We start from the raw sequence: 14,063 nt of genomic DNA, 5'->3' as shown, positions 1-14,063 counted from the left end.
TTCCTTTCTACCTCTCTCTGTAACTCTGCCTTACAAATAAATAAAATAAATCTTCAAAAAAAGAAAACTATGCATGATACATCTCGTATTAAAAAAATCTTTTAACTTCACTTAATCCCAATTTGGCACACTTTTTATAGCAAACATTTGAGAAATCTGAGAGGTTTCCACTGAAGGGAGTGGTCTCCTCAGGGTTTTACAAACTGGTTTGATTCTCTTCTATGAATGGGGGTACGATCCAAGGTGCCAGTGTCAGGCACTCCTGCTCCAAATGGGTCACTACAAATAGGCTCTGAATTAAAAGACGCAGGCTCCAAATGAACTTCTATGGCCCACGAGTTTTCTCCTACTATAGCCTGCCTGGTTTTTACATGTACCATTAGAAAGCTCACTACAAAATTTTACTCTCAATTACAAAGATAATCTTGGCACCATAGTGCATATCTACTTTTATAAACCTGTTTTTATTTTTGTTGCCATTACAAAGATACAAAGATAATCCTGGGACCATAATGCATATCTACTTTTGTAAATCAGTTTGTATTCTGGTTGCTATTTTAATTGCTACATATATTGTATTTGATTTTAGGTAAATTGCATATCAGAAATAAAAATACAATGTCATACCAGAAAAATTCTACTACTAAGATATATGTCATATTTTTTGCATAAAAGTCACAAAATTGCTTGCATTTTTAAGGAACCATGCTGAAGAGGAAGATATAGTATTGTTTGCAGTATGCACAAGCTACACCATGAGAATCATGGTTAACTTAATAAGACTTATAAACATTTTAATGGGAACATGATTATAGTATATGAAGATATTTTTTGACAGGCAGTGTTAGACAGTGAGAGAGAGAGAGACAGAGAGACAAGTCTTCCTTTTCTGTTGGTTCACCCCCCAAATGGCCACCACAGCCGGCACGCTGTGGCCGGCGCACTGTGCCGATCTGAAGCCAGGAGCCAGGTGCTTATCCTGGTCTCCCATGGGGTGCAGGGCCCAAGCACTTGCGCCATCCTCCACTGCCTTCCCGGGCCACAGCAGAGAGCTGGCCTGGAAGAGGAGCAACCGGGACAGAATCCGGTGCCCCAAAGAGGACTGGAACCCGGGGTGCCGGCGCCACAGGTGGAGGATTAGCCTAGTGAGCCGCAGCTCCAGCCTATATGATTTTAAAAACCAATTTTCAGCTTCTAACATTGAATCCCATTTCTAAAAGATTAACATCAAATACACAATACACAATTGTAAATGAGTAGAAACTATCCTGAAAATCTTCCAAGCTTTATCAAAATACACAACCAAACAGGAGCTGCAAACTCAAATCCTGACGGAGGTCAAGTAAGGGGCGTGAGTAGGTGGCATCCCGAGGTAGGGACAGTACCAAACAGGAGAACAGGTGCCTTGTACAAGGGGCAGCAAAACCAATGGTAATATGGGCACAAGGGATACCAGATGCTTTGCAAGAAGACTCAAATTCTACTTGAGTCTCCTACATTTTACATGTTGGCTCAGTTTACAGAGGCAAACCACATCTATGGGCCACATTAAGTCTACTGCCCCAGAGTTTTTAGATTTGATGGAAGTGTGCTTTGACGGTTGTACACAGAACCAGCATTTGCATAAAAAGTCCTCCTTTGCTTCAGTCTTATGTTTTTCCAAAAGTCCAGCCCCAAACGTAATATACTCACTACAAGAGTTCCTCAACACTTAATTTACAATCCTTTTATATTTAGTTCTTCCAGATTGCTAATCTAATGGCTACTTTGTTCATAGGGTTGCTGAAGCCAAATTATTAAAAGGACTCCCGTATGTATTCTTACTGACTTCACGGTGCTCAGAATTTGAAGCAGCCACACTAATTATGCATCAGGGCGGCAAGAACTTCACAGTGACAAAGCTCACGCAGCTTCCATCAGAGAAAAGGCTCGCAATGTTCTGCCATTCTAATCAGCAAAACCCTACTCTTAGTAGGCGTTTGCTGACTTAATGACCTGAATAACAAAAAGACAGAAAATCTTGGGGCTGGCACTGTGGCATAGCCTGTAAAGCCACCGCCTGCAGTGCTGGCATCCCATATGGACGCTGGTTAGAGTCCTGGCTGCTCCACTTCCAATCCAGCTCTCTCTCTCTGCTATGGCCTGGGAAAGCAGTAGAAGATGGCCCACGTCCTTGGGCCACTGAACCTGCATGGGAGATCCGGAAGAAGCTCTGGGCTCCTGGTTTCAGATCAGTGCAGCGCCGGCTGTTTCCAGAAGACCCTTCTCTTTCTCCCTGACTCTCTCTCTGTGTAACTCTTTCAAATAAATAAATAAATCTTTAAAATTAAAAAAAAGATAGGAAATCTTTAAACGGACAGCCTCTATCAAGTAGAAGATTTTCTGAATGGCAGAGAAAGATCAAGAAAAGGGTGTTTAATAGATACTGTCAAAAATGTACTGTCAAACAACAACAAAAAAACCTATTTGAAAGCTCTCTGCGAGTGAGATCCCAGTGGAAAGAACAGGTCATCAAAGAAGGAGGTACCTTTCTCTGAAGCAAGGAGAAAACTTCCACTTTGACTATGACCTTGTCTAAATATGATCAGAGTCGGCAAACTCCAAAGGCCTCCATAGCCTTGGCAACTCATGACAAGAGCCTAGGGTGATTACTGACACCATAAACAAGAGTTTCAATTTGTTAAGTCAACAACAGGAGTCACTGTGCACTTACTCCTCACGTAGGATCTCTGTCCTCAGTGTGCTGTACATTGTGATTTAATGCTATAACTAGTACTCAAACAGTATTTTACACTTTGTGTGTCTGTGTGGGTGCAAACTGTAGAAAGCTTTACTTAATATATGCTAAATTGATCTTCTGTATATAAAGATACTTGAAAATGAATCTTGATGTGAATGGAAGGGGAGAGAGCGGGAGAGGGGAGGGTTGCAGGTGGAAGGGAAGTTATGGTGGGGGGGGGGGGAGCCACTGTAATCCATAGCTGTACTTTGGAAATTTATATTCATTAAATAAAAGTTAAAAAAAAAGTTCTTTTTAACTTTACCATCTCAGAGGAAGAGAAAGACAGATGAAAGGTTAATAATGCTGGAAAGAAAAGAGGAATGAAAGAAAGAAGCAGCTATCAAACTCCAACTCTTCTAAGAGATTTCTTAAATTTTTGAGATGAGAATATATATATTATACTAAGCTAGTCAGTTCTCTCTTTCTTTTTTTTAACATTTATTTATTTATTTGAAAGTCAGAGTTTCACAGAGAGAGGAGAGGCAGAGAAAGAGAGAGGAGAGTCAGAGAGAGACAGAGAGAGAGGTCTTCCATTCGATGGTTTACTCCCCAGATGGTCGCAAAGGCCAGAGCTGTGCTGATCCGAAGCCAGGAGCCAGAGGCCAGGAGCTTCTTCTGGGTCTCCCACGTGGCTTCAGGGACCCAAGGACTTGGGCTGTCTTCTGCTGCTTTCCCAGGCCAGAGCAGAGAGCTAGACAGGAAGTGGAGCAGCCGGGTCTCAAACCAGCGCCCATATGGGATGCCGGGGCTTCAGGCCAGGGCATTAACCCACTACACCACAGCGCCAACCCCCAATAGTTCTTTAATTAAGAATGCCATCAGAATCTTGAAATACTTTAAATACACGTGTCTAGGTCTCATTACTTTACTGAGGAGCTCAGACTTTTAAGTTTTTGATTTGTAAAAATTAACTTCCCCAGGTTACTGTGCTGCACAGTTCTGACCGAACACTAGAATAGCAGACAACTGTCACTGCAGTCTCTTCGCTCACTCACACGGTGAATTTCATTCATCATTTGGGAGCCTGATCAAAAAGAGGCAATAGGGGGGCTGGCATTATGGTGCAGTGGGATAAGCTGTTCCTTGTGACACCGGCATTCCATATGAACACCGGTTCAAGTCCCAGAAACTCCACTTCTGATCCAGCTCCCTGCTAAAGTGCCTGGGAAAGCAGTGGAAGATGCCCCAAGTGCCTGGGCCCCTGCACCCACATTAGAGATCTTGATGGAGTTCCAGACTCCAGGCTTTTGCCTGGCTCAGCCTCAGCCTTTGCAGCCGTTTGAGGAGTGAACCAATGGATGAAAGATCTCTCACCCCTCTTCCTTTCCCCCTCCCCAAACTGTGTGTGTGAGTGTGTGTGTGTGTGTACACCTCTGCCTTCCAAATAAACAAATCTTAAAAAAAAAAAAAAGAGGCAAGAGTTAGGAGAATCACTTATTGGAAAACTTCATTTTCCTGGGGTAGAGTAGAACACAGACCAGGGAAGTCGAAATCCAACTCGATTTTCTTATTTATAAGCTCCTTCTCTCCCACCTTCCTATCAAGACATTCCCGATTTGACAGCGGAGTTACACCCTAAGTTTCCACTAGAAATAGTATAGGAGATGTACTCTGTCCTGTTTCTACTAGACTAGTTATCAGTCAGTTATTTCTTCTTCCCTCTTGTTTACATCAATCACTATTTACATACTGCCAATCCAGTTTCCTTAGAGTCCTCTTAAAACTGATCTCCAGGCAAGTAGACAACCAATTCTTCCTCCCCAGACCTAGAATGATAATAATTCTAGGATAATTCTTCCCCTCAATTACTTAATTTCCAAATAGGTCTGTGTAAGTCTGATTGCTCTTTCATCTTCCTATTCAAGCAACTGACCAAGAAGTCATTTTCATAAAATCAGTTTATTGGGGCTGGCGCTGTGGCATAGTAGGATAAGCCTTTGCCTGAAGTGCCAGAATCCTATATGCACACCAGTTTGAGTCCTGGTTGCTGCACTTCTGATGCAGCTCCCTGCTGAGGGCTGGGAAAGCAGTGGAGGATGGCCCAAGTGCTTGGGTCCCTGCACGCGCATGGGAGACCAGGAAGAAGCTCCTGGCTCCTGGATTCGGATGGGTCCAGCCCTGGCTGTTGCAGCCATTTGGGGAGTGAACCAGCAGATGGAAGACTTCTCAGTCTCTCTTCCTCCTTCTCTCTCTCTTCTGCAACTCTGCCTTTCAAATAAAATAAATGTCTTTTTTTAAAATTCCTTATTTTGGGGGCAGCGCTGTGGCACAGCAGGTTAAAGCCCTAGCCTGAAGCACCAGCATCCCATATGGGCGCTGGTTCTAGTCCCGCATGCTCCACTTCTGATCCAGCTCTCTGCTGTGGCCTGGGAAAGCAGTAGAAGATGGCCCAAGTCCTTGGGTCCCTGCACCTGTGTGGGAGACCAGGAAGAAGCTCCTGGCTCCTGCCTTCAGATAGGTGCAGCTCTGGCCGTTGCGGCCAATTGGGGAGTGAACCAGCAGATGGAAGACCTCTCTCTCTGTCTCTCCCTCTCTCTATAACTATGTATTTCAAATAAATAAAACAAATCTTTTTAAAAAATCACTTATTTAGGAACCTGTCAACAGCAACAAGATTTCTGTTTATGGTAACATGCTATTGTTTTGAGTTTTAGGCTAAACAGTTCTATCTCCAATGCCAATTTTGCTTCCCTCTGTTTTTTACATCAGCTAGAAAAAACATTTTGGTGGGAAGAACATTTGAAAAATAAAATTTTACCTTTAACACAGTACTTTCACAGGTGTGTGCTATAAATGCATCACAGAAAGCTGTATTCTTCAATGTGTCTTTGACAGTACAAAGAGCAGTCTGAGACAATTATTTTAACATCCTTTCACTGTAGGAATGCTTAAACTTCCATATGTGGAAAACTGACCACACATACGGCAACATTTAAACAAACGCATTCCACATATTTTGAAAATAAAGTTGGTTGGTCTGTACCTTGTTTCTTGCCTCCGTATCTGCACCATGTAAAAGCAGTTTTTCCGCTATTGCTCTGTTCTGCCCACAGACAGCATAGTGGAGAGCAGTGTTTCCAAAGTTATCTGTGAGATTTGGATTGGCACCGTGTTCCAGCAGAATAGTTGCACATTCCTCTTCCTGGCACTGGACAGCCTGTCAGTGTTGTACCAAGAAAAAGACTGTAAATTCTAGGAATTCAAAATAAACATTCCACTAATTAGTTACAAATTCATTTGTATTCTAATTAGTTAAATCAACTCCAACTCAAGCTAAAATGGTTACCTTCACCAGAGGTGTCCTGTTTTCATTGTCATAGGCATTAAGCAGGCATTTTCTCTCTACTAAGAGAGTTACCACTTCCGGATGGCCACTGGCGCAAGCCAAATGCAGAGCAGTCCTGTGAAAGTGAGAGAGCTTTTTAGGACATTGTTAGTGCACTGTCTCAAAACAGACAATATTCATGGAATCGTAGCATCAGATACTACATTATTCCTCTTGCTGTCGGCGAGGTAGAGTCTGGATCGCTAGTTCCAGGTCCTTGCCTTTTACCTAGAGAAGTAGTCTCAGTACAGGCACAAACACGGTGTACAAAGTGATAAAGTTTATTTCAAAGGTGAGAAACACACACACACACACACACACACACACACACCCCTGTGCACTGTGCAAAGGCAGAGTAGGCCAGGAAGAGAAAAGGTTGGGGGAAGGAAGTATAGAGATGGTATTTAATACTACCAAACATTTTCAAATGGGCAGCTGAAGGTTATCTTTTACAATTTCCTACTTTCACTTGCATTAGTTTGCAAGCAGAGAGGAAAAGGTTTGAGTTTCAGTCCTATTACTTCAATCTGAAATCTCAACTAGTTCAGATTAGCTAGGTAAATGAGGTTTTTTAAGTATGTGAGGGTCCTAAGAGATAAAATATGTCTGCTGCGTAATAGGTATTCCAGTTACGTTTTATGAGTGAATGAATTGGAAGAATGAATATAGTTGCGGAGTTAAAACATTAAAAAAAAAAAACTTTTATAGAGTAATTTCAAGGCTTCAGCATTGTGGCATAAGAGGTTAAGCTGCCACCTGTAACTGGCATCCCACATAGGCGATGGTTCGAATCCCAGCTGCTCCACTTCTGATCCAGTTCCCTGCTAATGTGCTTGGGAAAGCAGTGGAAGATGACTCAGGTGCTTGGGCCCCTGCACCCGCAGGGGAGACCCAGATGAAGCTCCTGGCTCAGCCCTGGCCACTGTGGCTATTTGAGAAGTGAACCAGTGGAAGATGTCTCCCTCTCTCTCTAACTTTGCCTTTCAAATAAATAAATACATCTTGAAAAAAAAAGTTAACTTCAAGATTTTTGCAATAGTCATAATCTATGTTATGTTTATTTTCATAAGAACATAACTAAAATAAATTAATCTATAATATATATCAATGGTAAATCTAATTTAAAACACATGCATATAATAAAAGGTACACATATAAAAGCTACAAGCACAGCTAAGACTCCCTCCCTAAGGAGGCTAAAAGTTGGCAGAAAATACCAATCCACAAAAAATTAATAGAAAGTGAGAAATTGGGGCCGGTGCTGTGGCGCAATGGGTTAAAGCCCTGTCCTGCAGCGCAGGCATCCCATATGGGCGCTGGTTCTAGTCCCAGTTGCTCCAATTCCAATCCAGCTCTCTCCTATGGCCTGGGAAAGCAGTAGAAAATGGCCCAAGCACTTGGGCCCCTGCACCCGCTTGGGAGACCCGGAAGAAGCTCCTGGCTCCTGGCTTCGGATCAGCACAGCTCTGGCCATTAAGGCCAACTGGGGAGTGAACCATTGAATGGAAGACTTCTCTCTCTCTCTCTTTCTGCCTCTCTTCTCTCTGTGTTAACTCTGACTTTCAAATAAATAAATCTTTAAAAAAAAAAAGTGAGAAATTATTTTTATCTGTGCAGGATCCACATTTTTGTTCTTCCCAATGATTATTTCATTAGTAACAAACTTCTGCTAGAATTTTTATATATGTTCATTATGGAAATCATAGGTAAGGAAAAGAAATTTTCACACAGAATAACAACATGGGTGTGGTGTAGCAGGTAAAGCCGCCACCTGCAGTGCTGGCATCCCATATGGGCACCGGTTCAAGTCCCGGCTGCTCCACTTCTGATCCAGCTCTCTGCTATGGCCTGGGAAAGCAGTAGAAGATGGCCCAGGTCCTTGGGCCCCTGCACCTACGTGGGCGACCCTGAGGAGGCTCCGGCTTGGGATGAGCGCAGCTCTGGTCGCCAGTTGCTGCCAATTGAGGAGTGAACCAGCGGATAGAGGACCTCTCTCTCTCTCTGCCTCTCCTCTCTCTGTGTAACTCTTTCAAATAAATAAATAAATCTTAAAAAAAAAAAAAAAAGAATGTGATCACAACAGAAAAGTCACGTGTAACTCAAGAAAATCTTAAAACTTTGATGTTTTTCTTTGGCTTATGTAAAACTGGTGAACACAAAAGCACTGACGTTTTGAGAAAACTGCATCTCCCTATTCCGGCACAGGGCCCTCTCCCACTTCGGTTCCCTTCTAGAACCCTCAGGGGAAACATCTACACACAGGTGTGCGCCGATCCAAAACGGATCCTGGGGTTTAGTCAACGCATGCTTCATCCCGCCAGTTGACATCTTTATGCCAACCTCCTATGCATTTTTCTAAAATATGAGCAATACGGGTTTTTCTTAATGTACACATGGAAGTTAAAATGCTGTAAACGCAGCCCGATCCCTCTGCCAGTGTCTCTAAGGGGAGGTGGGAGACCGCTGCAGCTGCGGCTCTGGGGCCGGGCGCGGGGCTGAGGCGGGTCGGGGCTCCCGGGGTCCCGCCGCTCCGCCCGCCCCCGGCCCCGTTACCTGTCCATCTTGTCCCGGTCATTCAGGCCGCTTTTCCCGAGCAACAGCAGCTGCTGCACTCGGGCCACTTCCCCCACGCGGGCCGCTCTGTGGATTTTCCCGAGATCTCTGTCTCGGATGCGGTATCCGGGCCGTGATTTGTCCCTATCGCCATCCTCAGGCCCGCTCAAGGGCGACTCTCCCTTGTGACTGGCGAAAGTAAAAATCCTCTTCATCGCTGAGATTAACTCGCCTCACCGCCGCCTCATCGCCCTCGCTGCTTCTCGCCGGTCTCCTCACGACGCCGCGACCGGAAAGCTCCGCGGTTTCCAACTTCCAAGCTCAAGATGCCTGTAGCGCAGCCAAGCCGCTAAATAAGGGCGCGCATGCGCACCTCTTGGGGCAGGCGCTGCGCGTGCGCACAGGTGCCCTAGAGGCCAGAGTTGCTCAGTGCGCATGTGCAAGGTCCAGGCGTAACCAATTCGAATTATTGGCGTTGCAACCAAGAGAACTTGGCAGAATGCTGGGCGCACTTTGCGAAACAAAGACTGGTGTTGGGGGGAAAGCGGTCTTTGCACTCTACTGGGGGTAGAGTGGTTATAGACTTTGAGATATGGACGGTCTGGTCCCCGACAAAAGTGCCCTAAAAATTCTCTTAATGTCCTCATTCTTCGGTTTATTGGCTGTGTACATCGCTCTAGATCTTTGGTCTCCTTGGTAATTTGGCAGAAGCCTGCGTCGTGTCAGAGATTGTGGCGGTGTGTGTTATCCAATGCAAGCTTAGGAGAAACCATTGCATGTTTTCCAGAAGAAATGAAAAAGCATTTCTGCAGGCCTCCTACCCCTCCTCGTTGGTTTAACTTTACTGGTACGTTTTCTTGTGTTATTGGCATTCATTTTTCCCTCTTCAATCAACCCATGATTATCGTGTAATAGTAAATTGTGTTTTTACTCTCAACTTGTGTTTAGAATTTTTTGATGGACTTCTGTTTTTGGGAATATACTTATATGCTTCACTGGAAGAAACGAGTAAGAGTAGTCCTGTTACTTTGCAATATCTTCATTTGATTTGGCAAAAATATTTCAAGATAATTAGAAAGAGCTACAACTTATTCCACCTATGGGTTCACTCCACAAAGGCCTGTAACAGCCAAGGCTGGGTCTGGCCCTAGCTGAGAGCCCAAAACGCCATGTGGGTGACAGGGATCCACCCATGAGGGTCATCCGCTGACTTCCCAGCAGCAGGAAACTGGATTGGAAGAGTCGAACTAGCTCTCCAATATGAGATGCCAGTGCCACAAGCAGCAGCTTAAACTGTGCCACAACACCAGTCCCTTTAGGAATAATTTTTTTTAAAGATTTATTTATTTTTTTAAAAAGTAGAGTTAGAGGTAGAGAAAGAGAGAGAGAGAGAGAATATTCCATTGGCTGGTTCACTCCCCAGTTGGCCACAAAGGCCAGAGCTGAGCCAATCTGAAGCCAGGAGCCAGGAACTTCTTCCCAGTCTCCCACGTGGGTGCAGGGACTCAAGGAGTTAGGCTGTCTACTTCAGCCTTCCCAGGCACATTGGCAGGGAGCTCAATCAGAAGTAGAGCAGCTGGGTCTCGAACCAGTGTCCATATGGGATGCTGGCATTGCAGGCGGCAGCCTTACCTGCTGCACCGCAGCGTCAGCCCCAGGAATAAATTTAACCAAAAAGGTGAAAGATCTCTACAATGAAAACTGTAAAACATTGATGAAAGAAATTTAAGGGCAAACAAATGGAAAAACTTTTCGTGTTTATGGACTGAAGAACCAACATCATTCAAATGTCCATATTACCAGATTCTATGCATCTCTATCAAAATACCAATGACTCTTTAAATAGAACTGGAAGAAAACACTACAAAAATTTGTATGGAACCACAAAAGACAGTGAATAGCCAAAGAAATGTTGATCAAGAGGAGCAAACCAGAAGAAATTACACTCCTTGATTTTAAAATATATTTCAAAGTTACCGTGAGTATAATTGCACGATATTGCCCTTTGAAAACAAATACACAGACCAGTGCAACAGGATAGAGACCCTAGAAGTAAACTCACTCATCTTTGGCCAACTGATAGTTTTTTTCAACAGTGCTGGGAAAACTTGGTATTCACAAGCAGAAGAATGAAAGTACATCCATGGATTTCTTTTTTTTTTTCTTCTTCTTCTTCTTCTTTTTTTTTTTTTTTTTATTTGACAGATAGGGTGAGACAGTGAGAGAGAGAAACAGAGAGAAAGGTCTTCCTTCTGTTGGTTCACCCCCCAAATGGCTGCTACGGCCAGAGCTACGCGACCCAAGCCAGGAGCCAGGTGCTTCCTCCTGGTCTCCCACACGGATGCAGGCACCCAAGCACTTGGGCCATTCTCCACTGCCTTTCCTGGCCACAGCAAAGAGCTGGACTGGAAGAGGAGCAACTGGGACTAGAACCCGGTGCCCATATGGGATGCTGGCGCCACAGGCGGAGGATTAACCAAGTGAGCCCCTACATCCTTGGATTTCACCATGTTCAGAAATCAATTCGAAATGGATCAAATACCTAAATGCAAGATGTAAAGCCTTGAAAGTACTAGAAGAAAACATAAGGGAAATGCTTCAAGATATTAGAACAGGCAAGGATCTTTTTTTCTTTCTTTTTTTTAAATCAAGATATTGGAATAGGCAAGGATCTTTTTCTCTTTCTTTTTTTAGATCATACCCCAAATCACGGGGAAAAAAATAAAAAGATAAATGGGATTTCCACAAACTGAAGAGCTTTGGCATAACAAAAGAAACAATACTTGTTGAGACAACCTACAGAGTGAGATCCCAGTGGAAAGAACGAGTCATCAAAGAAGGAGGTACCTTTCTCTGAAGGGAGGAGAGAACTTCCACTTTGACCATGGCCTTTTCTAAATATGATCAGAGTCAGTGAACTCAGGGGGCTTCCATAGCCTTTGCAGCTCATGACAAGAGCCTTGGGTGATTACTGATGCCATAAACAAGAGTGTCAATTTGTTAAGTCAACAACAGGAGTCACTGTGCACTTACTCCTCATGTAGGATCTTTGTCCTTAGTGTGCTGTACATTGAGATTTAATGCTATAACTAGTACTCAAACAGTATTTTTCATTTTATGTTTCTGTGTGGGAGCAAACTGTTGAAATCTTTACTTAATGTATGCTAAACTGATCTTCTGTATATAAAGAGAATTGAAAATGAATTTTGATGTGAATGGAAGGGGAGAGGGAGTGGGAAAGGGGAGGGTTGCAGGTGGGAGGGACGTTATGGGGGGGAAGCCATTGTAATCCATAAGCTGTACTTTGGAAATTTATATTCATTAAATAAAAGTTAAAAAAAATAAAAAAAGTCAATATTAGGAAACATTGCTAACATTTGGAGTCTGGGTAAAAATGTATCTCCAGTTACAAATAAAAAAAATGTATTTGAAAGGTATAGTTACAGAGAAAGTGAGAGAGACAGAGAGCGAGCAAGCATCTTCCATCCACTGGTTCACTCCCCAAATAGTTCCAACAGCCGGGGCTAGGCCAGGCCAAATCCAGGAACCTAGAGCCTCATCCAGATCTCTCAAATGGCTGCAGGGGCCCAGACACCTGAGTCACCCTCCACTACCTTCCCAGGCGCATCAGCAGGGAGCCGGACTGGAAGTGGGGCAGCCAGAACCCAAACCGATGTCCATACGGGATGCCGGAGTCACAGGGAACAGACTAACCCGCTATACCACAACACCAGCCCCATGCCTACATTTTTGTTGTGTCCCTCCCCACTGAGACCCACCAGGTATCTTAGTCAGCCTGGACGGCCATGACAAAATACCAAAGAATAGCTGGCTACAACAACAGGAACCTATTTCTCATGGTTCTAGAAGCTGCCAAGTCCAAGATCAAGGTGGAAGCCAAGTTGGTGTCTAGTGAGGACTCTGTCCTTGAATCGCAGACAATCATTTTCTCACTGTGTCCTGACATGACTTTTTCTTTGAGCTCAGGGAGAAAGGAGAAATCTCTCCTCTTCTCATACATTCACTTCTCCCATCCTGAGAGTCCCACCTTAATGACCTAATTTGACCCTAATTATCTCCCAGAGTTTCTATCTCCAAACACCAAAACATTGGGTGTTTTGAATTCAACATATGAATTTTGAAAGGACATAGGCATTTAATCCATAACATTATACCCCAGGCCCCTTAACTTCATATCCTTTTGGCATGCAAAATACAAACCATCCTAACAGTCTCAAAAGTCTGAACTTATTCTAGCATCAACTCTACAGCCCAAAGTTTCATCTAAATATCATCTAAATCAGATAGGGATGAAACCTGAGGTAGGGCTTATCCTGAGGCAAAATTCCTTTCCAGCTGTGAGCCTGTAAAACCAGGCAAATTACACGCTCCCGAAGTAAACAGTGGAACAGGCACAAGACAGACATTTTCATTCCAAAAGAGAGCAACAGGAAAGGAGCGAAGTGTGACAGGTTCCATTGAAGTCTAAAACCTAGCAAGGTGAAATCCATCAGGTCGGCCGGTGCTGTGGCTCACTTGGTTAATCTTCCGCCTGCAGCACCAGCATCCCACATGGGCACCAGATTCTAGTCCCAGCTGCTCCTCTTCCAGTCCAGCTCCCTGCCATGGCCCAGGAGGGCAGTGGAGGATGGCCCACGTGCCTGGGACCCTGCACCCGCATGGGAGACCAGGAGGAAGCACCTGGCTCCAGATTGGCATAGCTCCAGCCGCAGCAGCCATTTGGGGAGTGAACCAACAGAAGGAAGACCTCTCTCTCTGTCTCTACCTCTGTCTAACTATCTGTCAAAAAAAAAAAAAAAAAAAAAAGAAATCCATCAGGTCTCAACACTTGTGAAAGACTCTCTGCTTTGAGGATCTGCCTTCCAGATCCACTGGTGTGACAGTCCAGACTTCAGGATCGTACACCTACGGCTTCGAGGCAGCTCTGTCTCCAAAAAGCCACAGGGTGGGTCCACATCTGCATGGGGTCTTTCTGGCCTTGAAAGCCTGGCCACACCTCTCTTTGAAAAAGAGGATGAAACAGACTCAGCCCCTGGCTCTGTGGTAGCAATGGAAGCCCCTGTGATCCTGAATCAACTCTGGAGTCATTCTTCCCTTGCCTTAAGGAGTCGCACACATTCACAGCCACATACTCAAAGCTCTATGGCCCTGTCCTGTAGAATCCAAGAATTCCAAAACCTTCCCTTCATTACATTCCACTGCCACCCTCTTCAGCACAAACTGGCAGCTTCTGCTTGTGCCCAGCCATATTCTTGATATCCTCTTTAGAGCATGCTTTCTCATTTTTTGTAATATGGACAGGCTAATCATTGCCCAAATGTTAAATTTGGGTTCCTTTTTGCTTAAAAATTCATTATTCAATTCCCCTCTTCTCACATTTTT

General features: G+C 44.2%; 1 protein-coding gene across 3 annotated transcripts in view; it reads right to left on the bottom strand.

Moving 5' to 3' along the window:
• The window catches only part of ANKRD26 (ankyrin repeat domain containing 26), a 112,551-nt gene extending 103,481 nt beyond the window's left edge, over positions 1-9,070 (bottom strand). For all 3 annotated transcript variants that reach the window (XM_051820961.2, XM_051820963.2, XM_051820962.2), the window contains exons 1-3: positions 8,661-9,070; positions 6,069-6,183; positions 5,766-5,939 (exon numbers count right to left, since the gene is read on the bottom strand). In XM_051820961.2, coding sequence (XP_051676921.2) covers positions 5,766-5,939; positions 6,069-6,183; positions 8,661-8,875 — 504 coding nt within the window. In that variant the 5' untranslated portion in view covers positions 8,876-9,070. The remainder of the gene's footprint in view (positions 1-5,765; positions 5,940-6,068; positions 6,184-8,660) is intronic.
• Between the last annotated feature and the right edge of the window lie 4,993 nt (positions 9,071-14,063).

Source organism: Oryctolagus cuniculus, chromosome 13, assembly GCF_964237555.1.
Source record: "Oryctolagus cuniculus chromosome 13, mOryCun1.1, whole genome shotgun sequence".
In the NCBI taxonomy this organism is placed as follows: domain Eukaryota; kingdom Metazoa; phylum Chordata; class Mammalia; order Lagomorpha; family Leporidae; genus Oryctolagus; species Oryctolagus cuniculus.
Note: the sequence above shows the minus strand (reverse complement) of the source record. Positions and strands in the feature narration are given on the sequence as shown.